The sequence below is a fragment of the Cucurbita pepo genome, chromosome LG01, assembly GCF_002806865.2.
Source record: "Cucurbita pepo subsp. pepo cultivar mu-cu-16 chromosome LG01, ASM280686v2, whole genome shotgun sequence".
Classification (NCBI taxonomy): domain Eukaryota; kingdom Viridiplantae; phylum Streptophyta; class Magnoliopsida; order Cucurbitales; family Cucurbitaceae; genus Cucurbita; species Cucurbita pepo.
Genome location: NC_036638.1, coordinates 6781215 through 6808317, shown reverse-complemented (window position 1 = coordinate 6808317; position 27103 = coordinate 6781215). Strand labels below are relative to the sequence as shown.

The 27103-nt window shown below is 35.5% G+C and overlaps 4 protein-coding genes across 6 annotated transcripts; 2 read left to right on the top strand and 2 right to left on the bottom strand.

Annotated features, from left to right (window-relative positions):
• Positions 1-8326: 8326 nt before the first annotated feature.
• LOC111809812 (zinc finger CCCH domain-containing protein 53-like) lies at positions 8327-12469 on the top strand. 3 transcript variants are annotated; one of them, XM_023696254.1, is made up of 7 exons: positions 8327-8646; positions 8988-10205; positions 10284-10469; positions 10543-10728; positions 10826-11401; positions 11486-11680; positions 11769-12469. In XM_023696254.1, exons 2-7 carry the CDS (start codon positions 9217-9219, stop codon positions 11839-11841), a joined length of 2205 nt encoding a protein of 734 aa, XP_023552022.1. In that variant the 5' UTR covers positions 8327-8646; positions 8988-9216; the 3' UTR covers positions 11842-12469. The 3 variants fall into 3 exon arrangements, with proteins under 3 accessions (XP_023552022.1, XP_023552014.1, XP_023552031.1); XM_023696246.1 differs by having other exon boundaries at positions 8327-8737; XM_023696263.1 differs by having other exon boundaries at positions 8328-8737; positions 10543-10722.
• A 2740-nt stretch (positions 12470-15209) lies between these two features.
• LOC111809842 (cytokinin dehydrogenase 6-like) lies at positions 15210-18123 on the bottom strand. The gene is made up of 5 exons (XM_023696283.1): positions 17519-18123; positions 17041-17168; positions 16690-16950; positions 16325-16587; positions 15210-16242 (listed from the first exon to the last, which is right to left on the bottom strand). Exons 1-5 carry the CDS (start codon positions 18096-18098, stop codon positions 15921-15923), a joined length of 1554 nt encoding a protein of 517 aa, XP_023552051.1. The 5' UTR covers positions 18099-18123; the 3' UTR covers positions 15210-15920.
• A 14-nt stretch (positions 18124-18137) lies between these two features.
• LOC111809849 lies at positions 18138-22071 on the top strand. The gene is made up of 2 exons (XM_023696297.1): positions 18138-18622; positions 20792-22071. Exon 2 carries the CDS (start codon positions 21645-21647, stop codon positions 21858-21860), a length of 216 nt encoding a protein of 71 aa, XP_023552065.1. The 5' UTR covers positions 18138-18622; positions 20792-21644; the 3' UTR covers positions 21861-22071.
• A 45-nt stretch (positions 22072-22116) lies between these two features.
• On the bottom strand, positions 22117-26942 carry LOC111809831 (glycosyltransferase-like KOBITO 1). Its single transcript, XM_023696271.1, has 11 exons — positions 26520-26942; positions 26088-26237; positions 25946-25998; positions 25010-25118; positions 24760-24894; positions 24566-24610; positions 23520-23707; positions 23299-23440; positions 23014-23060; positions 22850-22937; positions 22117-22607 (listed from the first exon to the last, which is right to left on the bottom strand). Exons 1-11 carry the CDS (start codon positions 26865-26867, stop codon positions 22323-22325), a joined length of 1590 nt encoding a protein of 529 aa, XP_023552039.1. The 5' UTR covers positions 26868-26942; the 3' UTR covers positions 22117-22322.
• Positions 26943-27103: the final 161 nt, after the last annotated feature.

The window sequence follows — 27103 nt, the reverse complement described above, 5'->3', positions numbered from 1 at the left end:
CGACAAACATTCATTTGAGTAATAGTTAAACAAAAGCGTTGCCGTTATATTCCATATGGCAGACATTCACTTGAGCAATAGTTCGAACAAAGTATCGACGCGTGCGTTCAATGAATCTGATGAAAATATACCTTTGATACACAATTCATTGAATTTGATTCGTAAATTCCGGTAAAGTTATTTAAAGGCGATTTTATACCTAAATTAAATTTAGTTTCGGACAAAATTTAAAATTTAAAATTTTTGTTAAAATTAATTGATAAATGAGCTAAGATTATAATTAATTAAATAAATGAAAGAAAAAAGTGTAGTGTTATTTAATATGTACAAATAATCAATTAATGCAAAACAAAAATAAATTGATGTTTTTTACATTAATCATTAGTTAAACAATCTAATTTAATTACTAAAAACAATTAAATAGTAGAAAAAAAATTAAAGTCAAAGAATAAACGAAATAAATAAATAAGGATAAATACAAAACATGTAACGAACAGCTCAGCAACTATACTTTTCCTTAATATTATATAATGTTTTATTTAATAATTTATATAATTTTTTAAATATTTGTATTGTATTTATAATTTCATTGGATGAATATTACCGTGAACATGGTTGGGGGCCACAACAACGGTTGGGTGTGGCGGCGTGTACTGTAAACGAACGCAGAAATTTCTCAAGAAATTCTGAGAATGCCAAAAGATCGAGGAATTCATGATTCCTTCCCCTACAAATTTCAATTTTAATCCTCTTCTTCCTCCATCCTCGATCATCAGTTACAGTGACCAAAAATCCAATCCAATCCCCTTACAATGGCGCTTCAATCCGACTACCAACTCACTGGCGCCGGCGACGATGAAGCCGCTGCCAGAAACAGGAAAAAGGCGACCGTATGTGAGCTCTCTGCCTCTCAGACTGCTCGTATTACTCAACAGTTCGATCACTCTTTCATTGCTTGGATCTTCGGGAAGGACGTCCGTCCATGGAGAATCGCGTCTCTTCTTCGCCGTCATCTTTGTCTCACCGGAACTGTTAAGGTCTTTGAGCTAGGGCTTGGCTATTTCGTGCTTAAATTCTGTGAGACTGATTTTTTAGCTTTACAAGACCTTCCGTGGTCAGTTCCTAATCTCTGCATCCATGTCTCTCCATGGACTCCCGATTTCAAGCCATCGGAAACCATCCTTTCCTCTGTTGATGTTTGGATTCGCCTACATGAGCTCTCCATCGAGTATTACGACGACGAAGTTCTGCAAAAAATCGCGGAGGCGATCGGCGGCGTTCTTGTGAAGATCGATCCGGTAACTAAAAACCGGTTGAAATGTAAGTTCGCTCGTATTTGTGTTAGAGTAAATTTGTGTGATCCTCTTCCATCGATGATTAGACTTGGTAAAATTAGGCAAGAAATTGAGTATGAAGGTTTTGAGTTGCTGTGCCCTAATTGTAGCCGTGTTAATGGTTTGAGACATAATTGTTTGAATTTGAATGTTCCCTCTGGTTTTTCTGGATTCAATCCCCATAGAGATAAACCACACCACCATGGAGCTCGTTCTTTTAAGCAGCCGTTGATTCCTTCTGAATCTTCAGCACCATCACCTGGGGGATCCAGATTCCAAGTTCTTGCTTTGAATTCGAATGAGTGGCCTAGCCTTGGTGAATCTGGAAAAGCAGGTACGAGTATAAGAACAAGTTCTTCACCTGTTCATGTGAAAGATAAAGCAATTGCAAAGAAAAAGGAGAAATGTGGAGTCTCTGTTCAACCATTGCCTAAAGAATCTTCAAAAGTTACCATTAAAGATCAGTTGAAGGCTGCAAAAACCAGCAACAACCCCACCGTGAATGAGCAACCACCATCACCAACTCCAAGCATTCCACCCCTGCAACCATCTCCTGCTTCTGAGGCTATCCTCAATTTCCATTCAGCTGCCATCCAACGCTCGACGAGAACGAAAGAGATAACCGACACGCCGTCTAAAGAGATCAATGTCGATAGTTGCCCCACTGTTTACACGATCGACCCGAAGATCACTAGCCTCGACATTGCTTTATCAGAGACACAAACAACCTCAATCTCAAACCAAATTCAATATGCAATCGAGTTCGTTCCGACTACAAGAGATGGCGAGAAGGGCGGAGTTGATTTGGGATCAGAATCATGTGGTAACAAGATTTTGTGCTGGAAGTTTCATTGGACTGACAATGAGAAGCTAATACGAGCATTGAAAGATTTGATTAAGCTACACAAGCCAAGCATTGTGCTGATATTTTGCACCAAGATCAGTGGTGCTGATGCGGATAAGGTGGTGCAGGAGCTTCCTTTCTGCTGTTCTTACTACAGAAAGCCTGATGGCTACAATGGTGGGGTTTGGCTGTTATTGTTTAACCAAAATGTTGAAACTAAAGTGAACTCATGCAGCCCACAACAGGTTTGTGCATCAATATATTTTGATTCTAAAACCAATCTAGCAGCGGTTAATCCTTCAGGTGTGAAGACCGAAACATCGTCGGGACCGTGGGGGTCGCCGTTCTTCCATACTCCGACCAACTGGATGACTTCAATGGCATACTGATTGAGGGAAAAACTGGGAAATGTAAACAAGTATTAGACACAATCTTCTTGGGACATCTATAAGCCCAAGAACTGTTATTGCTTCTTGATTTTATTATGTTCTGATCTTGTAGCTTTGTTGTTGATATAGTGGATTATTGGGAGGTGGATTTAGGCATTTATCGCTGATCCACCCAAAATCTTGTGTCCATTTCTTCTTCGCTCTCTTATCCTTGGGCCGACAGAAGATAGGGCCTGCCAATTAGAAAACCAAAAGCCCACCTTTTAAATGAAAATGGGCTTGGGCCCAAATGACCAAAACTGAATGATAAAAATTAATGACAAAATTGACCCTACGCTGTCCTTGCATGCCAGTTGCTTTATTACCTGTTACTTTTCCCATAATCATTACCTTCCCAATTTAATAATATTTCAAAATTAAAATAATAAAAATTATATAGGGGTTTGTTGGTAATGTGGGCCCACCCCATAAAGAGGTGATGTGTCAATTACTGTATAATTCTTATTATAAAATTAAAATGAGTAATATTTATTTATTTGTTTATAAAAGGAAATTTACCCTGGATGAAATCTTATCCAAAGAGATTAATTAAAATATAAACCAAACTCTCTCAACTTTCATATTTTAATTTTCTTTTTTTATAACAATTCTTCTTAATTATAATTTTACCTTAATTGATCTTAATTGTTATTTACCATGGGAAAAAATATTACTATTATTGTTATTGTTACTTTTTACCGATGAAAAAGGACTCCTCGTAAAAAAAAGTGGGTCTTCTAGAATCACACAAGTGGAAGTATTAAAAAAGAAAAAGAAAAAGAAAAAGAAAAAAGATTTTTCCTTTTTTAAATAAAAATAATTTTTTTTTTCATAATAATTAAAAAAGGGGGAAAATTGATGTGTTGAAAAAAACAGAAACTGCATATGAAATGAAAAAATCCAAAACATGACAGGGATTCAGCAAAAACAAAACACAAAGTCTCACGCTCCTCAAAAAGGTGAGTGACGAACACGCGCCAATAATAGTAAGCCTATTTGAAGCAAAAATTACGGAATTGCCATTCCTGGTCGCACCAAAATAAACGGCCAACCAGGGACAGTATCTTTGTCCGATGTATTACACTCACGTTTTTTTTACTTTGCTTTTTCTTTTCTTTTATTTTCTTTTTGTTTGTTTTCGATTTCGTCCTTTTAGTCACAATTTCGATTCTTCGAAGTCTTGAAAATTGGGNCCAAATTTCTAATTTCTAATCGGATAACTTTGGAATATTCCAAATAACATACCGATCATTTTCCTAATTTTATTATCATTTTATTTTTACTCGTTGAATAAAAAATATTAAAATAAATAAGTTATTGAATAATTAGATTAAATATAATTTTACAATGATTGACGTGCATGTCGAGTTTTAAATTTTTATCTCCATCACAAGTAGGAAATTTGAATTTATAGCTTGATCAATTGTAAATGTTTCATGTCAGTTAAATTATACTCGTGCTTGATCTGATTTTAACTATTAAATCAATGATATATATGTTTAAACATTAGTTGGGTTGAGTTAATCATATCTATTCGACCTTACAAATTAAAAAAATAATATTTATAATAGTCAAAATGACAATAAAATATGGATATAATTCTTTGTTAGTATATTAATTTTTTTTTTTCATTTAATGACAATAATTTAGAGGAAGGGGGAGAAATGGTCTATTGACCAAGTCAAAATTCAGTTATTTATTAATTTTGTATATAATTCATACGTCATAATTTATAATATTTATTTAATCTAACATAAAAAAAAAAGTGAATATTGAGTTCGTGTTGGTCCGTGAGATAATTTTTAATCTTAAATATACTTAAAAATGAGTAAATATTAAGCTTATATTGATTTGTCATATAATGAGTATTTTTACTAGACTAAGATTAAAAATAAAATGAACTTTCTCGAGTAATTTTTAGAATTATTAAAATGACGTATAAATTACAACGTAAGGAATAAAACATTATTTGTTTTTCCCTATTTCTTACATGTTTTTTTCAATCTCATCAATCAATTCCCTTATCTCCAACAAAAAATCCGACAACATCCCCTCCTAAAGCAAAAAAAAGAAACATAATCATCTTTGTATTCTAACAAAATTCCATTTTTCTTGCCTCATAATTATTATTTTTTCTCTCTCTTTCCTCTCCTTTAACAATCAATTTTATGATTTTGTGAAGACTTAATATTTCTTTTTTTCTTTGTCTACTGTTAAAAATATTTGTATTTTTTTATCTTCAAATTTTATAAAAAAATAACTTAATCCACGAGTGAGATCCCACGTTGATTGGAGAGAGAAACAAATGTCAGTGATGACGAGTGCCACCAAAAGGGTGGATTGTGAAATCCCACGTCAATTGAAAACAGAAAACATTATTTACAAGTGTGTGGAAACATCTCCCTAACAGAGCGTAGAAACCTCTCCCAACTAGATACGTTTTAAAAAAACTTGAAGGGAAGTCCGAAGGAGAAAGCCTAAATAAGATAATATCAGCTAGCACTGAGTTTGAGTTATTACAAATAATATCAGAGTTAGATACTATGCGATGTGGCATCAAAGAAGGGTGGACACGAGGTTGTGTGCCAATAAGAATGTTGAGCCTTAAAGAGGGAGGTGAATTGGGGGTCAACGAGTACGCTGGGCTCCGAAAGAAAGTGAATGGTGAGATCTCACATCGATTGGGAATGAAAACAAACACCGTGTCGAAATTAAACTAAAATGACAAAAATAATAATAATAATTGAAGTGTAATATTATTAAATTAAGTGTGGTAAATAATAAAATATGTATCCATATTTGAATTATCTTATTAAGAGCATATGCGGCTAAAAATAAAATAGTATTAAAATCAATGCCATCAAATGAAGAGAAGTGATTGATCAACCTTCTTTAATATCTTTCATTTAATCATAATGCCCCTATAGTACTTCAACATTAAATTAATCATATTCATCATATACTATATGATGTGACACCAACTATTTAATTTCCTCTAAAGTTAGTTTTTATATGGTGCTTATTAAAATCTCCTTCTTTTTTTCTTCTTAAATTGAGATCAGCATTTTAAATTCAGACATAAAAAATTAATTTATAAAAATATTTTATCATATTATAAAATGGATTTGTTACTAATGTGAAATGATGAGAGAAGAAAAATATTTAATTAAATGGTTTAGAAATTAGAATATAGTTGTTTTGTCATATGAAAATGCATAGAATTTCAATATGATAGCTACATGAGTAATGAGTGTGGAGGGTGGAGAAATGGGTAACTGACACGTGTAATTTAAAATATATTAAATAAAAATAATATATATTTCTTTTTTTCCAAAATTTATTCCGTCCCCCTCGACTCAAATTTATTCTCAAATTATGGTGTTTTCGAATTCACAAATTCTAATATGGATTTTAAGGCTCCTTCGATTATATTGATGTCAACTTTTCAATCAACGACGTAACGTTAGATGAATGACCTTATGGAAAGGCAAATAAAATTATAGATTTATTCTAAAGTTTTTGGTTTGATTTTTATAATAGAATTGTCACAGGTATGAAATTAAATAAAATGTTACCTTTAGTTGTATCTATTTGTCTCAATTATATATATATATATATTTTGGTGATTTTGTCTTTGTAGATAGCAACCTTTTTTTTATTAAGCTTTATTATTATTATTTTCCTTTGAAAGAAATTAGACAGATAAATAAATAAATAAATAAAAATAAAATGAAGAAAGAGAGAGAATTTGGTCATGTGTGTTCACATCATCACATGCATGCGTGGCATTTGCATTATAATTCACACAAATTATTTATAAAAATAAAAAATAAAAATCATACGAAAATTTGTAAATAAATAAAACAAATATCCCCTCATTTTCTAAATACGACATTTTTTTCTTAATGTTTTCGACAACATAAGTAAAGTATATAATTTAAAAAAAATAAAAAAAAAGAGGACCAAAATCAATGAATTAAAGATGAATAAAATTGGAAATAAAATAAGAACATAATTGAAATTAGTAACGTATTTATGGAAAGATTTTTACACGTGGAAATAAAAACCAATAATCATACATTATAATAAAAAATTAAATAAAATTCTTAATATTTAAAAATAGAAAATTAAAAAGGAATATAGTATCTAAGACAATGGCAAAAGAATTTGTGTTTATTATTATTTAAAAAATAATAATAAATATGAATTTGATGAAGGGCAGAATAATGAAAGTGCATGTGAAAAAGCCAAAGTGAAATTCTTTTTGAAGAAAAAAGGAAACAACTTTTTGCAAATTCCAAATACTAACCCTACATCCACACCAAGCCCCACAAAAGGTGGAGAGAGAATAAAATAAAATAAAATAAAATAAAATAAATTCTCGTATATTCACTGGTGTTAGAAATTACGACTGTCACATTAATATAATATTATTGTCTATTTTGAATATCAGCTCTTCTGATAAATATATGATCTGATTTTACAACGATTGGTCGTATATTGATCGGACTAATTAATTCGAAAATTGATTTGAAAGTATTTTGTGCAATTACTTGCGCTTTAAAACCAAAAAAGTTTCATTAATTCCACCAAACTGGATTAAATAAATATCAAATAATTTGTAAAAAAAAATTATAATATGATGCGAGTGGTTGAAAATTATTAAATAATTAAATAAAGTTGATTAAAGGCATTTCTTTGTGTCTGTGAATCATTAGAGAGAGAAAAAGTAATAAATAAATAAAATAAAAATTATAGTGGTGGGACAAGATGAAAATAAATAACATGAACAAATTAAAAATACCTTTTTAATTATATTTTTCATTTTTTGTTCTTTTTGGTTTTTGTCTCTAATTCTAAAAAAAGCAATATTCTTTATAATATGTATTTTATTTACTAAATATTTGAGCGGGGAACATCTTAAAATTTTGTACAAAATATAACGAGTGACGTAAAAAAAAAACATGTTGAAAAGGTTTGTATTGGTCTATGTGGGTAATCTTCGCTCTTAAAACACATCAAATAAACGGGCACACAGTTGATATATGCCGTACCTATGGGTAGTTTTTAATAAATTTATAAATAGTTTTTTAATAAATTATTTTATAGGGATAAATATAGAAAAAGGGAATTGAAAGACAGCCAAGATTCTAAATAAATAAATAAATTAATTGAATGAGGCAGGCTGTGAATCAGTTTTAAAAAATTTAATTGAATGATTTGTAAATATTAAGATTATAATGTTTTTTATAACATTATTTATAAATGTATTATTCCTTTGCAAAATAATAATAATAATAATAATAATAATAATAATACCAAAATAATAATTTAGAAAACATGAACAACATCATTGTATGGAGACAAAGCTGATATAAAAAAACATAAATTTATTGTTTTTCTAAAAATCATATCATTATTATTAATTTAATAATTTGAAAATGAGAGTATGGTGGGACATCATTTTAAAATACACAATTTCAAAACAACATATAAATAAATAAATAAATAAATAAATAAAAGGAGATACGTAATCTTTAAAAAAATTAAATATAAGAACAGTGGGCTCCACACCACACCGGTTGTCACTATCATCACGGCCTGATTTGAATATATAACGCGGGACCCGGCGGCGCGTTTATCTCACGCGCTTCACTGTAAACGAAAAGGTTTTTCTTTTTTTTTTTTCCTCTGTTCTTTCAAGCCTGTCTGGTTCTGGACATGAGAATGAGCTTAATTTTTTTTTTTTTTAATTTTTTTTTAAAAAAGAAAGAGAGTCAGAGGTTTGGGGCAAGTGAACGTGCGCTATTTGAACCACAGATCTGGATCCACCCCAAAGCATCAAGCGAACAAACCCCTCTCTTTCTCCCTCACTTTCTCTCTGTCTCTCTTGAGGGATTGATTTTCTTTTCTTTTCTTTTCTTTTTTTTCTTTTGAATTCAAAGGAGAGAGAAAGTAGGAGAGAGAGAGAAAGAGGAGTGAAAGAGAAAGCTCGGCTTCAGAAAACAATGGCAGACTAGCAGCAGAAGCAGAGTTGCAGGTTTCTTTGAACACCCAAATAATGCCTCTCTTCTTCTTCTTCTTCAAAAACTAAAACCCAGTTCAAGGAAGGCTGTGGTGTCACTTTTATGGTAAACAGTTTAAGCTTTTACCATTTATTTGCCTCTAGAGATCTTCATGAACTATGAACATTACATTTTTCTCTGTTTCTTCTTCTTCTTCTTCTTCGTCTCTGTTTTGTTTCTTTTACGGGTTTTCCCTTTAATGAAGGAAGCTTTTTCTTTTCTTTTCATCTAACCCACACGGGAATACTTGTTGTGCCACCAAACTTTCTCCTTTAACCCTTTTTCTTTACCTCCTTTTTTGGGTATGTTGTTTCAGGAACAAGCTTTAGAGAGTGAAGTGAAGCTGTGCCTACTCTGAGCCCATCTCATCTCATCGCTTTGATTGATCTCGACAACTTGGGTAGGTGAAACGTTGAGAAACAAGGAAACAAAGAAATCGAAAAAGGAAAGAAAAGAAGTTTTACTTGTAAAACATTTTACTTTTCTCTCCAAAACCAGCAAAACACAATCCTCTTTCCCTTCTGCTCTCTGTTTTTTTTCCGTCCATGGATTCTTATGAAGCAACAAGAACTGTGTTCTCTAGGATTCAGAATTTGGACCCTGAAAATGCTTCCAAAATCATGGGTCTTCTTCTGATTCAAGACCATGGAGAAAAGGAGATGATTCGATTGGCTTTTGGCTCTGAATCTCTGCTTCACTCTGTAATTCTTAAGGCCAGGAAGGATTTGGGCCTCCCGTCGGTTAACTCGCCGTCGACTCCCTCGACGCCGAGTTCTTCACCTTCTCCGTTTTCTCTTTCGACCAATCCAATCGCTATTTCCAGGCAGAGTTCTTCTTCTCGGTTGGGAATTAATCTTCCTCCTTCGCTTACAATTCCTAGCCCTTCTTCTTCCAGCTCTGCTTCTTGGGCTCCTGGTTTTAACTCTAAGCTTCAAAGTTTTGATGATCATTTGATTAGTCCTGGGAATTTACCACTTGGGTCGTCTTGTTTTGGTGCTGGAGGAACCCCGACGGCTGATATTATCGATGAATTTCAGCTTCAGGACCAGCTTTCATTTCTCAACGACGGTTCCCCGACAATCGGCGTTAAAAATTCCGACTTGTTTTTCCCGCCGGCGGATTTGTCGTCGAGTCCCACGGGTGGGTTTGGGAACTACGGCGGTGATGCCAGTTGGGATGGAGGGCCGTTCCACCGCCGGAGCTACTCTGTGAACGACGCCGGTTTGGGAACAGAGGATCTGAATTGTGGGTTGGGTTGGAAGCCTTGTCTGTACTACGCTAGAGGGTTTTGTAAGAATGGAACCAGTTGTCGGTTTCTCCATGGCGGCCTTGGAGACTCCGACGGCTGCGCCGCTGTAGGCTCGCCGAGTAAGATCGAGATGATGGAGCAGTGCCACGAGCTTCTCAGATCCAAATCCTCTGCTCAACAGCGACTCGCCGCTGCTTCTCAGCTTATGGCCTCTGCTAATTCCTTCCCTTACTCTCCTAAATCCATCAACTTCCTTCTCCAGCAGCAACAAAACAATTCCCAGAGGTATAATATTTTCATTTTATGCAGAATGTCCAGCGATTTATACAGAAAATCTCATCTTTTAAACCCATCTGTTTGCAGAGCCGCCGCCGCGGCGTTAATAATGGGGGAAGATCTGCACAAATTTGGTCGGTCCAGCCGGCTTGAGCAAAACGAATTCTCACTGAACGGCGGTGCCGGAATCGTCAATCCGGCGTCAAGGCAGATCTACTTGACTTTCCCGGCCGATAGCACATTCAAAGAAGAAGATGTGTCGAATTATTTCAGGTTTCTTCATTAACCCAATTCTTTATTTTGTGAAGTTCATCTTCCATTTCTGAAACTTGTTGGTTTTCTGAAGCATGTACGGCCCAGTTCAAGATGTGAGAATCCCTTATCAACAGAAGAGAATGTTTGGATTTGTCACTTTTGTTTACCCTGAAACTGTGAAGCTGATTTTGGCTAAAGGAAATCCCCATTTTGTCTGTGATGCTCGTGTTCTTGTTAAACCTTACAAGGAGAAAGGCAAAGTCCCAGACAAGTACAGGCACACTCTGTTTCACTCTGTTTTCCTCTGTTTTGCTCTGTTTTTCCTCTTAGAGTTTGTATGTGATAACTTTGGATTGGTGTGGTTGCTCTAACAGGAAGCAGCAGCAAATCGATAGAGATTACTCTCCTTGTGGAACTCCAACTGGGTTGGATTCCAGGGAGCTTTACGATCATCTTCAACTCGGGTCGAGAATGTTTTATAATTCTCACCAAGATCTGCTATGGCGAAGGAAATTGGAAGAACAGCAAGCCGATCTTCAAACGCTCGATCTTCAAAGTCGACGCCTTTTGAATCTGCAGCTTCTTGATGTGAAGAAGAATCAGCTCCCCCACCACCACCGTGCACTTTCCACCGGCAGCCCGATTCCTTCTCCGACGCATTCTCCGAACCCTTTTGCTCAAAATCACATCTTCCCCACCATTCGTAGCAGTAGCAGCAGCACCACCTCAGACATCTTGAGAGGTGAGGTCCATAATCCCATCTCAGCTTGTGGTGCTACTCCCGTGCCTGTTCGGACACCACCGCCCATAGTCACGATGTCGTCGACCGATATGCCACGACAGCCATCACCAGTCGATAACAGGACATCGACCAACAAGTTCCCATCAAATGGTCAAGGAGAGCATGACAAGGAGAGATCCCAAATTGAAGACAGTGATTTACTTGAATGGTAATACAATTGATAGTCCTTTTTTGATCTTAAGGTTCTGCTTTTAGTTTAGATTGTTCTCAAGTGTAAAAATTCACATCGCAGCTTTGAACATAATCTCCCCGATAGTCCCTTTGCATCACCTGCAAAAGCCCCTACCGACTACGCAGCGACATTCTCCGTCGAGGAAGCAGCAAATGACTCCGACGACGCGTCATCATCGTCAATACTCACACCAACTCCCTCTAGGGAAGTAGCAGCAGCAGCCTCCTTCAAATCCTTCAATTGCCAGATGCCAAGGTGAGTACATACAAACAAATATACAAACAGCTCAAGTTGTTGAATCCATGTTACTTGACACATACAAACAACAATCAATCTGGTACAGGTTCCCGACCGGGCACAGCACGATCGGGATGTACGCGGGGACGGGCGGGCCGACATGTCCGGTGGGAATTTAGCATCCAAAGCAGGAGGAGGAGGAGGAGGAGGTAGTGTTAGTTGGAAAAAGAAGTGCATAGTTGAATTAACAATGATGTTTGGTGAATTGGAGGAAGGAAAGAAAGAAATAAAGTAAAGAAAGAAAGAAAGAAAGAAAGAAAGAGAAAAAAAAGGTAAAAGTGTAAGCATATGAACACAATATCTATAGAGAATGATGAGCAGTAGCAGCAGGAGTAGCAGCTCCAGACAAGGCTCCTCCAGCAAGAAGAGTATAAAAGAGGAAGGTGGGGGGTCACCCATTAGTCTTGTTCTTCTTTGTTCCTGGTTTATTGTTGTTGTAGTAGCAGCAGAGCTGTAGAACAACCCATCTCTCTCTCTCTTTAAGAATTTACAGTAGAAAAAAAAGAAAAGGACACAGAAAGCAAGAAAGAAAGAAAGAAGTTTTTTTTTTCTTTTTCTTTTTATTCCACAGAGTACTCATAATGTGTAGTAGTAGTAAGAACAGTAAGAACAGTAAGAACAGTAAGAACAAATGGCAGGGGATGAAGATGATGAAGATGAAGATGAAGGAGATGATGGGGTGGAGACTGTAATATCCAAATTTTAATTTCATTTTATCTTATACTTTTCTTTTCTTCTCCTTCATCTCGATCTCGATCTTGTTCTCATTCTCGTTCTTGATCTTATTCTCGTTCTCGTTTTCAATCTCGATCTTGTTCATTTCTTGTTCATTTCTTATAAATATGACTATGATTTTGAAAATCATTGTAATAAAAGTGGGAGAACTAAGTATAAATTTGATTGTTAGAAAATAAAAAATGAAATTACCATCAAATTGGGTGTTAAAAGTCTTATTTTTATTTTTGGAATTTAGCTAGAATTTCAAATACATTTCAGAAGGTATAATAATTAAGGAAATAAATAATAATTGCTAAGAAAGGTAATTTTTAATTTTTTAATTAAAATTTCAAAATTTGGATAAAGATTGAAATAATAATTAAAAAAAAAAAGAAAAAGAAAGTGAATAATTTATTTATTTAATTATTTAAACATTTTAATATTTAGGCTTTTTGCATGTGTGGGAGAAGATTGAGAGATAAAGGCTTCAATTTATTTATTTATTTATTTATTTATAATTTGAGTGGTTATTGATGGAATGACGAGGAGAGAGAGAGAGAGAGAGAGAGAGAGAGAAAATCACATGGGGTGATTGGAGAGGGAAAATGCCAGCTTGTGAGTGGGACCCACCCACCCCTTCTCACATGGGATTCCAACCCCTCCATAATTGCGGGCATAGGAAAAAAAAAAAGAAAAAAAAAACTCAACNCTTTTATATATTTATATATTTTTAAAATAATTAATTATTTCTAAAAATAATACTCTCTATTAATTTTTTATTTTATTTTATAAATTTTAAAAATAAATTAACAAATTTCTTTTGGCATGAAACTTATTGTAATTATTTAGTAAAATTAAGATTTATTAAAAACACAAATAGAATAAATAGAATAAATAGAATTAAAAAAAAAAATGGGGTGTTTAAGCTTTTTTGTCTGAGAAAAACAGGAAAAGACATGGACCCTTCATTCCTTTTTCACTTACTTTTTTTTTCCTAAAATATATAATTTATACACACACGTACGACAAAACTGCACGCTTTTATATATATATATATTTATTTATTTATTTTTATTATTTTAAATTAATCTCTCTCGAGGTTTGTGGGGGCTAAAAACAAAATCACTGTGTTTACCGTTTGTTTTACTTTTTTTTTTTTTTTTTTTTTTTTTTTTTTTTTNAATTTAATTAAAATTTAATAAACTTACGATATAATTATTTAATATTTATTATTTAATGTAAACTAAGCTTATAACTAAAATTTAAATTTACAGGAATCTGGAGACGCCTTCTCCCGCGAATTTCTACTGCCGAAGTTGCAATTGCGAGAGTCCTTTAGGTCTTTGTCGGCGACGGCAAGTTTCCGCCATTTAGGTCTTCTTCTCCGACTACGATCCTTCTTCCTCTTGCTTGTTTGCTAATTGTTGAAAGGAAATTTACATTTACCGCTTTTCTCTTTGTCTTGATCTGAATAAGATTCGATCGGTTCTCCTTTTCTGATGCTGTTACTACGCTAGTGAACTTTAAAGATTGAAATTAAGAGTTGTATGTTTGGTAGATGATGTTTGTTTGCCGAAAATTTTGAAAAGGGGAGCTGGTGAGGGTTAATTGTGTTTGCAAAATCCTGTGGAAGCGGATTTTGTTGGTGAAGTTTTGGAGTCGATCTATTCTCTCCAACTATGGTACTCTCCTTGAGTTTCTTCTTAAATTTTTGATCGTGAAAATTGAGTTCTTGCTGTATTGAAAAATATTAGCGACATGAAAAGTTATTGTTGCTCCTTTTTTAGTTTTTAAATTCAGGGAAGAATTAGAATGGAAAGGAACTGCTTGTCTGTGATCTACATGACATCTAGTATGAACAGACACTGATATTTTAATGAACAATGATGATTTACTCCTTGCCTTAAACCTTATTGCTACTGGTCATATTTGGTGAGACTCGAGAGAGGAAACGTGTCTTAAGAAATTTAAATGAGAAAAGATTTCAGATATAGATATTATGGGGTGGTTTAAAAGGTGAAAAAGAATTTGATCATCCGCCCTTACTCGTTCCAACTGCAAGTTGACTGAGAAATGGAGAAGGGTTGAAAGTAGTACATTAGAAGGAACTTGAAGCTACCTCAATCTAGGCACTGACTTAAGTATCAGAATATGTTGGGTAGCACCTATTGGTGTCAGCTTCTGGTTTGCAGGTCGGTCAACCCTTCAACTACGTCTTCTGGTGATCAAAATATCAAGTCCATATATAGAATAATTGATATTTTCTCTGGCTTGCTATCATAACACTCATCTTTTAGAGCTGATAGGCCAAAAAGGATGTCTTTTCTAAATTATACTGGCAGAAGATTTTGCAGGCTGATACGAGTACAAATTTCTTGAAGGGTAAGTGTAACAGCCCAAGTCCACCCTAGCAGATATTCTCCTTTTTGGGCTGTTACAATTAGTGTCAGAGTCAGACACCGGGTGGTGTGACAGCGAGAATGTTGAGCCCCAAAGGGGTGGATTGCAAGATCCTACATTAGTTGGAGAGGGGAACAAATCATTGTTTTATAAGGGCGTGAAAACCTCTCCTCAGCAGACGTGCTTTAAAATTTTTGAGAGAAAGCTTGAAGAGGACAATATCTGCTACCGGTGGACTTGGGCTATTACAACCACACTTCAAGGAATGTCACCATGATCAGAGAATAGTAGGCATGTTCGCAATGTCATTTTGCTGAGGAGGAAGAAAGTATACTTCTCGACTCCTCGTAGCTGTCGACTAACACGTAGACAGTTTTCTACAGAGGGCAAAGTTAAAGCAGTGCAACAATCGGGAGAGATGCAAGAAAGTTGAAATTTCATGGAACTAATAGAAGACTGAAACTGGTTATAAATTTGATATTTGTTGTGAAACTGACCAGTTGGTATGAGTATGGAATTTTTCTTTTGATTCCATGTGTTTGCTTAAAGCACCTTTTTTTTAATGCTAATAGCAACTGTAAGAACTAAGAAGTTATCGCCTTCTTGATTCATATTGCATATTTTTCGTGAGTTCAGTTGAAACTATTCGTTTGAGCTCTTTATCGATATGTCACTTTTCTATGGCTGTTTGCACAAGAATGCAAATGCAGAGATGCATAGGTGAATAAAAACTTGCTGGTTCGTTAATTTACATTGGTAAATTTTCCAATCAAGGTAGCTTCTGAACTATCCATATCTTATAAACGACTTTGTTTTCCTTGATTTATCATAGTAATGCAGTATGATACTACAAAATTGATATATGCACCTACCATTGTTCAACTGTTCCTCACCGCTTTCCAAATTTAGTATATAAATTCACTTTTTTACACCTCTAATTAAATTTGAATTATCCTGCAGTTACCTTGTTAACCTATACTCTAGGAAAAAAAGGCGCAGAATATACTAGCAAATCTACAGACAGCAGACGACTCCTGCATTTTATGATGCCTTCTCAAGTTGAGTTGAAGTGTGGGAGCCATCATGACAAGGATTTTGCCTTTTGGAATATTCTTTGACCTGGAGCAAGTATTGCCAAAGGGTCATAAGCTTTTTTTCTCTGTACATATGTTTCCCACATTGGGCCAAAATGGGCCTGCCATTCGTTCCTTGTAGTATAATGTGGCAAATATTGTTTTTCTCCTAGATTGGCTGTTCTACAGAATTCCAGAATTCTCATGTTCTGAGCTAAGATGTATTCTAAGCTGTCGTTTCCTCTAGAAAAAGGAACTGCAGAGGTCAGAAACGCCACCAGGTAGAAAATCTCCTCCTCTGGAATAACTACAGAAGTTCTATTATCCCACCTGAAATTCAGAAATAATTGAATCAACACAATACTTATGGCAAGAATATTCTAGCCAGTAACTTAGTTAGATAGTGAATTACTTTGATTTGTTAAGTGGATAGATTAGGACTGGGCCGTTGCTTGTTTCCTTCAGGATATTGCCGAAAACCCCTTCTGCAAATTTTTTTATTTTACTTTTTGGAATAAGGAGATTCAGCCATGGGTGTGGGACTTCCCACAAGCCTTTTGACTGTAGTTTGACGGCTGATACTTGAACTCTGTCCAGGAATTCCACATATGTAACTTCTGATATGAAAAGTGTTGATGGGATATAACTTAACTGAGACAATAAGCGTGTGACTTCCTGCATAGTAAAAGCATGTGCATATGACATCCTCTGAACCAAATATATTTTTCCATGTATTTATTTGATCCTTTTTACATAGATTTAATGTGAGTACTTTACCTGATCGATAATGTTGTCCTCGGTGTGGTGAAAGTACTTGGCCAATTCTAGGCAATAAAGAATTTTTCCATCAGACTTGAACTGGCTAGCTTGAACTGGGTCTTGTGGATTGAATGATGATCTCCAATTATTCAAAAGACCAGTTCTGTTTATTATCACGAATCCCTCAATGTAGTCGAATGTATTTTCTGCAGATATCAAGAGCTCCTGCTCTGAGGAAAAAGTAGTGAAGTCTAAGTACAGCACCCTTATCCATTTTACCTGTCAAAGATAGAAGAATTGTGTTAGAACAGTCCTTCATAAACACTTTAGAGAAATCTTCCAAGTTTCCTTTACAAACAATAATCTTACCATTGTTGGCGCTGGTTCAAGTAGAATTTTTGCCCTTGTGATAATTCCAAACTGGCCTAATCCTCCAAGAACACCGTAAAAGAGGTCACTGTTCTGTTCCTTTGAACAGCTTACCACATCCCCTTTTCCTGAATTTAGTTTCAATCCATTTGTCAGTAAACGTAATGTTATGCTGCCTGGTACCAGCTCATTTTTTGATAAGTTTCAACTGTCTTTAATGGCTTTATGATTGGGTGATGAAATACATACAGTAAGAGAACTTGGCAACTTAATCGGCCACCTATGGGACATGGCGTTAAGACAAGTCAATAGTTTGCCACTTATCTTTTCAAGTTCTTTCCCTACTTTTGTTTGCCATTCATAGTGCAATTATTAACTGCATGGATTTCCTTCCCAATTACTCTTAACATTTTACATGTCCACAGGAGCCAGAGACATAGTCTTGCAAATGTATAGTATAATGTATATGGCAACGAACCTGTTACAACCTCCAGCTGATGAACGTTGCTGATCTGAGGGCCATGCCGAAATGCCTGTCCGCTGATCCCTGCATTGGATAAAGTACCTCCAACCGTTAGATGTAGGTAGTCTGTCCATGATTTTGGTGTTAATCCGTATTTCAAGCTCTCGTGCAGGATATTTATCCATAACTCCCCTCCAGAAACATCGACGTAAGTAAAGTTTCTAGTATGAACCTGCATTTTAGGGTCCTGGAGTGATTCCATGTTAATCACAACTCCTTGGTGGGCCTGCGCTTGGCCATGGAGCGAGTGGCCATGGCCTCTAGCTGCAACTGTGAGCTCTGAACGAGGTCCCATCTTCCAAATATGCTCTATAGTCATGGCGATATCAGAAACTGATGATGGATGCAGTACTGCTGCAGGGTAATATTGATATTGATTACCGAAGTCTCTTGCGGCAAATTGCACTTTGTCAAACTCAAAATGCCCGTTGATGGAAAGCATCTTCAGTGACGAATGGATGCTTGTGAAGCATAGATTCATCCTAACAGCAATACAGCTCAGGAACAAAAGCATAAAGCTTCGGATGGAAAGCATGCTGTTTTGTTATTTCTAACGAGCAAATGCACAAGAGGTGTAGGAGGGCCTTGAAAATGCTGAACTTGAGGTGTATTTAAAGGGAGATTAAGATTATAGCGGCTGAGTCATTTAGACTTGAGTTGGGAGAATACGTATGAAGACTGCCTACTTAGGGAAGAGTTTCGGGATTTCCTTTTTGTTTCTCACTGACATTAATTATGAGGTTACTCTTCTTCAATCCTATTATTGCCGGAATTTAACATTGCGTATCTAGTTTCAGATTCAGTCAGAAGAGGATACTAGCCCATGTTGATTCATTGGAGACGAAGACAGAAGGATCAGCAGGTCGTCAGAGGGTCCATTATACACGTGATATTTAAACTGCCTGCATGATCTTGAGAGAAAAGAGATATGATGGGGATTGTGTCGGACCCCGTTTTGTGGCCACTCTTTACAGGTCAAGGAGAAAGGAGAGCGAACATGGGGCTGACAGCTTCGTGGTGGCACTCAACGCCTACTCTTTCTCCTATCGACTTCCACAGGTTTGAAACCCAAGTTCCCAACAATTTGACAAGTTTTAAAGATTCGATCTTGTTTATCTTGTTATCTGCCATTAAAATAGTGCAATTATGGGCTTTTTCCCCTTCTGTTGCAATTTGTATGTGAGAACCAATGAGTTTTTTACAAATTTCAGAGAAAAGCATCTTTCCCCTCTTGCCTTTATGCTACATGGCCCTCTAGAAAATGAAAGACAAGAAAATTAGTCAATATCTACATCATGTGGCACCCGTGATGCAGTTCTTCTTCCACGATAATAAGCCTCAAGGAAATTTGCATGTCTTCTTCAATCTTAGATTGGCTTGGCATTGGGATCCAATCAAAATCTGCCTAATGGTTTTCTTTGATAGCCACCTGAATCTCTAGAGTTTTCAGTGTTCTGACAACATCTATATATCATGCATTCAACTTATTTAACTTGTGGCGTTACAAAAGCGAAGCTATTTAAGGTTGTTACAGGTTGTGGGCTTATTGGAATCAAAGGGAGGCTGAGAATGAACTGTCTCCCATTACCTGACTAATAGATTTATATTCCTATGTTTAATTCCCAATGCGAACAAAGTTGTGGCAAATTATTATCATGTCTCTGTATGGTTTTTTTGTTGTTGTCGAAGTTCACTAGGACTGCAAGATCTCACTTTGCAGGGCATAGGTAGGGGGGTAGCACTCAAGCCTGGATTTTTGGAGTTACCCCATTGCACCCAGGAATATGAATCCGTTTTTGTACAAAACTAGGTTCTTCAACTTCTTCACTTTGAGAATCATGCACAACTGGATTCCATTTTTTTTGCCATTTCAATGCTTATCATTCATTTTGGACTATTTTGGTCGCTTGCTTGTATTTGTTTCTGTGTGAATCTTCAGCCTCTGCATATATTCTGAATATTAGACATCATGAATCCACCTGCAAGAAAATATCTAGTACTAGGATAGTATGATTTTTTTTTTTTTTTTTTTTTTTTTTTTTTTTTTTTTTTTTTTTTTTTTTTTTNAATTACCATTCATTACTTGTCATTAAGACAAGTATTTAAGAATTGTGTCAAATATATTATCTAATGATGTATTAATTATGTGTTGCTATAATATTTGATATTGATTTATAATATTAGAAATGTCTTAGTTTTACGTATTGATAATATGTTAATGTCAATGAAAATTTCTAAAAAAATTATAAATAAGTTAAAAGTTTCATCTTGTTATTATGTCTTTATTGGTGACATCTATTGCTTCTTCTTTATGTTTCATTTATTTCTTTATGATGTAATGGAAATGTTGGACGACCCCACAGATTCAAGCCTCTAAAACTCCTACACGTTGACCTCTACAAATTATAAATTCAAAGAGTAGGTTACAGAAATCTGAACTTATAAAAACCATATGCTAAGCATTTCCTTATAGTCAACATCAGTTCATCCATTTTGGGTATTGCTCCAATCTTTCTGATAGCTATATGTTTGTTCCATTGCTTAATGTGGCTTTCCCTTTTTTTTGTCACTCTCATGATATATAGTTTGATGAACAGTCATCAAACAAATGCATGCATCTAATAATTAGATTTTGCCCTTACTTGTTGCATTTTTCCAAGTCCGTGTCTTCGATTTGGAAATGAAATGGAAGAAGTTCGTTCAAGTTAGGCTAAATTAATGGAAGTGTTTCTTAGTTACAAGAAAAGAGAAGTGCCTTTTTATTTCTCGTACCTAACAATTTAGACGTAACGACTTAATCTTTAAAGTTTATAAACATATTTGATCTCTAATCAATATCCATATACATGTACTAAAAATTTCACTAAATAACATTTTTCATTATAAACTTCGAAACTAATTCATTAAATTAATACTAATGAACATATATACATTGATTAGTTAGCTCTAATCCATCCAATACACTTAAAGTAATAGCATCAACTATATGAAATGAGTTTTTCTTAATCATTTATAGAAATTAATTAACAATAACTTTCACAAGATTCTTGTTTGATTGGGTTTCCTAATATGTCTTGTCTTAAGCTGTAAGCAAATACCTTAGTCCACATAGGAAAGTAGTGATTGGGGGAAAGTGTCACTTCTGAATGAGTCCCAACCCAATGGCTTGTTTATGGAGAATATCTTAATCTAAAGCTGATTATTTAACTCATTTCAATTTTGTTTCAGGTCAAAAAGTCAGTTCCTCTCTGCCTGCCTGCATCTAAGTGGCGTATTCAAACCACATTAGCTTGCTTGCTTGCTTGCTTGTTGAGGTAATGCCATGTGCTACTTCTTTACTGAATTGGGTAGGTGCGGATCCAATTGCGAAGATTCTGAGTTTGGCGTAGACTTTAATGTTGCTTGCTCAAATTGGAGTCTCTCGGGATCTTCTTCTCTTTCAAAATCTTTGTGCTTTTTCTTTTTGGGTTCGTTATGGGAGAATGTAGTCGGGTACGATTGTCTAATGTTTTTGCTCTTAGACATATACTTGACTCGAGTGCCGGGGTGCTTGTTCTCGAAGTTGAATTTTCAACTTGTGTTCATAGTGTTCGAGCTTTCAAAGGAGATTTTGGTTTCAGATCTTAATTCTTTTTTAGAAGTCTTCTGCTTCTGCTTCTGCTTGCTTGCTTGCTTTGAGTTCTAAATTCTCAACCTAGAAAATGGAGGAAAACACCTCTATTCACAGTCTTCCATGGGCTTTGTCAACTTTGGAGCCAAACCCATTGGGCTAGCTTGGTTTTGGACCTAACTTTTTGGGCTCAATCCCTTCAATTTGGTTTTGGTGGCTTTAGGCTTTGGAAAAAATCATGGAGCAAAGAGGAGGAATATGAAGTTAAGAAAGCATTTATACTCAGCTGTCCCATTGAATGGCGTCTCTGTCTGAAAAACTGACCGTTGAAGCTTCTCAACATTAATCAGACCGTTGGATGGGAGTTTCAGAGAATATATAAATATCAAACCTTACCTTCAGGAAGAATAAGCCCACTTCCTTCTTCCCCATTTCTCTGTATATACTCTCTTTGCTTGCTTGTGATCAGAGATGGGTTTGGTGATGGTGATCTCTCTGCCACTCATTTTCTTCTGCTTGCTGCTCGGTTTCGGGTGTTACTTTCTCGGCCGAGCAAAAGGGAGACGAGACATAAGGACCAATGCTCAGACATTTGGGGTGCCCATGCCGCCTCCCGGAATCGCCACCACTCATTCCCTATCGCAACCGCAGCCAATTTTCAAACCTGATAATGCCATCAATGTTTGATTAGTAATCAGATCTAAGTTCAATTCTTCACTGTACTCTTTTTCTACTGCAAAACCCAAATTCGCTCACGGGGTTCTTTTTTCTGAGTTTGTGTAAATTCTATACTATCAGTTTAAGCTTCAATACTCCATGATGAATCGTTTTCCAGTTACTGTCTGTCTATCCTACAAATAAAATGGCCTTCGAAGTTGGCCGCCATGTTGATTCCTCAACCCTTCTGCACCTGCAATGCTTGGTTAAAGAACCCCATAAAATATTTAAATAACATACTTGAAATTGATTGCATAATTTCATAGTTAGCACAACGTATTGTTTGTATAAGGAAGAAAGAATGCTTCTTAATCTGCTGTTCCTTTCTCACTCCTAACAGCTCTTGGTAGCCAAGTATTGTAACGTGAAGGTAGTAAAAAGAATCTACACCATAAACCGGAGACCAAGTAACGAGAGTTGGTTTTACAAGAATCATATACCTCCTACCAGGTTGAGAGTTTCTACGTCTATTCCTGGAGGAGATTGTGGCGGAACGGCGGGTTGATGCCACTCATCAGGTTCAATTCCCAGGGCCTTCCTAGCAGTTGCTTGGTACTTGTTACTTCTAGATGGAAGGGATTGAGATGCAACGGCTTTGCTCGAGTTACTGCTGGAGATAGAGATGGATGATAAAAATTTCTCCTTTGAACGAGTTTCAGAAGCAGATGCAATAACAGACTCGAAGATGCCACTCTCCCTTAATCCCTGTATAATCACCTGAATCAAAAAAAGATGGGAGATTTTTCAACTGGGTGCAACAAGTTCGATATTAATCCACGATCACTAGGCATCTGATCACTAATTCTTTTCAGAATATGACATTATAATTGTGAATGAGGTAAGGATTCTAACAAACATATAGCAAAGATCATTGATATCTCATGCTCAAAATGAACCGTCTCAATGAACAAATTAACTCTTTCTAATTTGTCAGTACAGACATCAAATAAAATTCTTACCTTAGGAGCATTAATTCGTGTTAAAATGCCCTTCTTCAACAACTTTATTTTTACGTCTTTGTCGCCCCACACAACATGTTCTCGGTACCTAGTAAAGAAGCAAATCTGTCAATCCAAAACATAAACTAAAAAAATATTTTCTTCATAAAGAAAGAGACTAATACCAGTCTACGATTTCCTTCTGGGTTGCAGTAGAAGCAACTATGAATGCCTGCAATTCATATAGTTGCTTAGAAATTTAAAAATGATGGGATGGGGTCATCAAAAAGTAGGACATAAAAGAAACTCCAAGTTCTGGATGGCAACTTGTATGAAGAAAAATTTGGTCCCAAATCTAGGAAATAAAATTGATTTAAACAATTATCTCACGCAAAGTTGCATAACTCTGTTCTAAGAAGCTTTTTCTGTGGACCGAAGCTTTAAACAAGATCAAGAAACATTGAACTCACAGTTCTATCAAATTCCAACATAAAGCATCTTTTAACATCATCTTTGGTAGGTTTGCACCCACAGCGGTCACGTCTAGAGGTCAAGTCAGAAAATTTTGCATATGTGTAGTGTAATACGGCAGCTTCCTCCAATTTAATCTCACTGTCAAATATTTACACGAACACAGTTAGTGCTGCAAAATAGCTATCCTGAAACTAAAAGTTCACAATAAACAACTTACTTTGGGGTTTTCATGTAGTTATGCCATCTATGTGCACCATTTGGACGAAGATGATCTTGAATTCGAGCAGCTGATTTCCCGTTTCCATAAGTCAAAAAGTAATTTGGGTTACCACGAGTTGATTCTTTGTACATGCCAAAATATGTATCCTTGGGCAGGTGGTCAAAGTTTTTTTTGAACATCGATACCTGAGTTCATAGAGTAATCTCAAAATAGTGGGTGCACATTTTAAGAACAAGCAATATCTAATTCTTTACACAAGCTTCATCTTTATATATAAAACAAAATATAAGACTCATTACAGCTAAATGCTTCCGATTAAACACGAGATATCCATATGGTAATATTCATTACAAAATATGACACTTGAATGGCAACTAATGAACATCATTTCCTGTTTAAAAAATGCAACCACATTATCACAACCACTTTAATCTCATTAATATCCTCCTCCTCTGGTTTGGCACTCATTCAACTACTCTAAAAGCGCTCACCATGTGTCCTGGAAATAATAAAAAAAACTGGGAAGGCAAAGAGACCAGAGTCATTTTGAACAATTCTGCTTTTTTTTTCTTTCTTTTTGTTTTTTTTTTTGTTTTTTGTTTTCTTTTACGGAACTTGAATATAAGACACCACAAAATATAGCTCAAAATCGAAATGATCTAAATTTGACCTTCTAATGATTTTAAATTTCTTTAAATTGGGAGTATAGTTTCCAGAAACAACTCCATGAACTTTCATAGTTTTTATCTATTCATAAAAACCAACGTCATTAGGAAGAACGAGAGAATAAAAGCAGGCGTAAAGAATGGCCCATCGCAATGAAAAGAAAAAATAGATTTATACAAACGATAATTACATGCGTCCCATATATCAGCAAGCAATAGAAACCAATTTTGCCTAACTATGGTAGTTGCATGCAGATTTTATATTTCAATGTTTGTACAGCCCTTTGCAAATGAGGTGAAAATCATGGTGGATAAGAAATCGAAATTTACAGCCAAACAATAAGTAGAATAATAAGAACGGACAGTGAAAGAAACTACCTCAGTAAAAGGTTCCTTTATGTCATCTCTTTCAACACTGCTTTCCTGTATAAATAAAATCAACAAGACAATTAGATTTTGGCTCACAACGTTAAAATGTAAAGAAAAAAATAACATCGACGAGTTCAAGTAGCTTCACCATTTCACAACAAAAATAACAAATTACAAAGAGAAAAGATACAATGAACACATACGTAATTGGGAAAAATAACCATATCGACATTTCCAGGCACATCATGCAGCAACTGCCTCAAGGAGTACTCTTGAGCACCGACTGGATGTACCAACTCATCAGTATCAAGATGAATTATCCAATCCACGCCAGCATCCTAATATTTTAAAAGGAGAGAGAAGAAACTAAACAGCACAAGTTAATAGTTATACATTAGGGAATAAGTACAAAGCAGCAACAGAGTAATAGCCATGAGAAGAACACTTTCATACCCTTGCCATAGTAATAGCCATCTCCATATTGAGAGATTGTTTCACAAATAGTTCATAATTGCAAGGCTTGTAAAAGAAACCAGAAAGCCATGTTTCATTCCAGATCCGACTGAAGATTAAAAGAAAATAAAACCAGGTATACACAATGAAAAAAGAGAGTTAAGAAATAACAAAACATAAAAAGCTAATAACAATACTCTTTAACAAATATGATAATGATTTCCTCCTCTAGAAAGAGACCCTCCACTAGCCTCCCTAAATGGAATACGTGTGTGCGTGGATATTTTGGAGAAGCTTCTTATTCTTAATATTTCCATTACAAACCTTCCTAGGAGAACTAAAGCAATTTGCACAGCCACTGTGCGGCCACAGATTTAAGAAGAAGGTTTCCATTCTTTGTCTAATGCAGACTTTGCTTTTTTTTTTTTTTTTTTGGGGGGGGGGGAAGTTTGGTTGATAAGTAACGATGAGCATCTTAAGGATGGTATCTCGGTTCATAAAGATAATTGGAATTGGGCAATGCTCGAGTCTTCTAGTAGAAGCACTCTTGCTAAAACTTCTGTAGTTATGATTATTTCTTGACAAATGCCGATTGATGTCTTGTTGTTTACTTCTTCACATCAAGTTTTCCTTTTCTAAAGCACTTATCATGCATCAACAAAAAGCTATTGTGTCTGTATGTGTCCTAATCTGTTATAATGATTTACAAACAAATGTTGTTTTAGAATTCAGAAGAAGATAATGGTGCAAGAGATCATTTAATGATCGTGAACCAGTAGCACATCTTACAATAACTAAGTTCTAGAGCTTCCAGTCAGATGCTATGGCATTGCTAAAGAAAATAGAAGAAATGAGCACTTCCTTAGCCCTTCCATTCCCCAAAATGAGTTGGTTCTTATATTTTCTATACTAAAAAAAATGGCAGAAGTTTTACACCTTTTTGCCTGCAGCTCCTCTAACTCTCTTGTTCTGAATATCAACTTCACTCCCTGAAAACAGCGTCAAATTCATGCTTAACAAATTTACCACAATGAAGGTTAGCTCCAACTAGGAGTATTTGTAGAGCATTTGAACTCACAGGAATTGACTGCAAAACTCTAGTCACATCAGGAGATGCAGCTTTTCCCTCCACAAAAAGAAAGAAGAGTGAAACCCCAATGACCTTGTGATAGAACATCCAAGGCAAGATTTGCTCCAATCCTGCCGACGTACTTGTTGTAATGCATATCTACACATCGAGAGGACAAAAGAACGAAGCATAACAAAGAAAACAAAATTTAGTTTTATTCATTCCCATCAAACTCAGCATAAGGAAGCCTCAAAATTCCCATCAGAAAACAAAAATTGTTATTCCCTTTCTAATCAGTCATCAGAACAACCACCTTCATAACCATTTTCAAATTCTCATCTACATTCCACATATCGATGAATTACTAATACAACACATAAATCAACTTCACAACTCCAGTTAAAAAGGAAATTCCATAGAAGAAGAAGAAGAGAAATAGACCTTGGGCTTCAAATTCGATCCGCGATCGAACTTCCAGTCCTGATAGTACGGGAACGATGGCGTAACACTCCGGCCAAGATTGAGGCAATCAGAAGCGGAAGGCGTGGAGTGGCGCGAAATCGGGGAGAGGGGTGAGGATTCCATGCCAGGGAACTGGTAGGATCCCGGAGGAGACCAGCGGGTGGCGGGATCGGTGAGTCCGCCGCGCCATTGGAGGACAAAAGCAAGAGCTGCGAGGGTGAGAGGGAGGAAGGTTAGAAGAAGAAGGAGTCTGGAAGTTGAGGATGAGGAAGACGGCTGAGTCTGGCGAAGTGGGGTCTGCAAGTGATTGTAGTTCGGAATCGGCATGCCGCCGGCGAGGATCCTTCAGATTTCCAACTGTAACTCTCCGATAGCCGGGAAACTAACATAAATGATTATTGCTTTTATATACGAAGAAAAAAAAGCACCTAATAAATAAATAAATATATAATATATATATATATACACACACATATATATTTAAGTTTGTGAAAAAAAGACATTTATTATTTTAATTATCCGTATTTATCGTAATAAAAATGTGTAATCATTGAATTAAGTTT

Coding starts and splice junctions, on each gene's coding strand:
- LOC111809831 (XM_023696271.1), bottom strand. CDS start 26,867: ATGCCGATTCCGAACTACAATCACTTGCAGACCCCACTTCGCCAGACT. Junction 24,895..25,009: donor TGGCTATTACTATGGCAAGG/GTATGAAAGTGT, acceptor TTAAAATATTAG/GATGCTGGCGTGGATTGGAT. Junction 23,061..23,298: donor TGTTGGAATTTGATAGAACT/GTGAGTTCAATG, acceptor TATGAATTGCAG/GCATTCATAGTTGCTTCTAC.
- LOC111809849 (XM_023696297.1), top strand. CDS start 21,645: ATGGGTTTGGTGATGGTGATCTCTCTGCCACTCATTTTCTTCTGCTTG.
- LOC111809812 (XM_023696254.1), top strand. CDS start 9,217: ATGGATTCTTATGAAGCAACAAGAACTGTGTTCTCTAGGATTCAGAAT. Junction 10,206..10,283: donor CAACAAAACAATTCCCAGAG/GTATAATATTTT, acceptor ATCTGTTTGCAG/AGCCGCCGCCGCGGCGTTAA. Junction 11,402..11,485: donor GACAGTGATTTACTTGAATG/GTAATACAATTG, acceptor TTCACATCGCAG/CTTTGAACATAATCTCCCCG.
- LOC111809842 (XM_023696283.1), bottom strand. CDS start 18,098: ATGCTTTCCATCCGAAGCTTTATGCTTTTGTTCCTGAGCTGTATTGCT. Junction 17,169..17,518: donor TCAGCTGGAGGTTGTAACAG/GTTCGTTGCCAT, acceptor AACTAAATTCAG/GAAAAGGGGATGTGGTAAGC. Junction 16,243..16,324: donor TATCCACTTAACAAATCAAA/GTAATTCACTAT, acceptor TCTGAATTTCAG/GTGGGATAATAGAACTTCTG.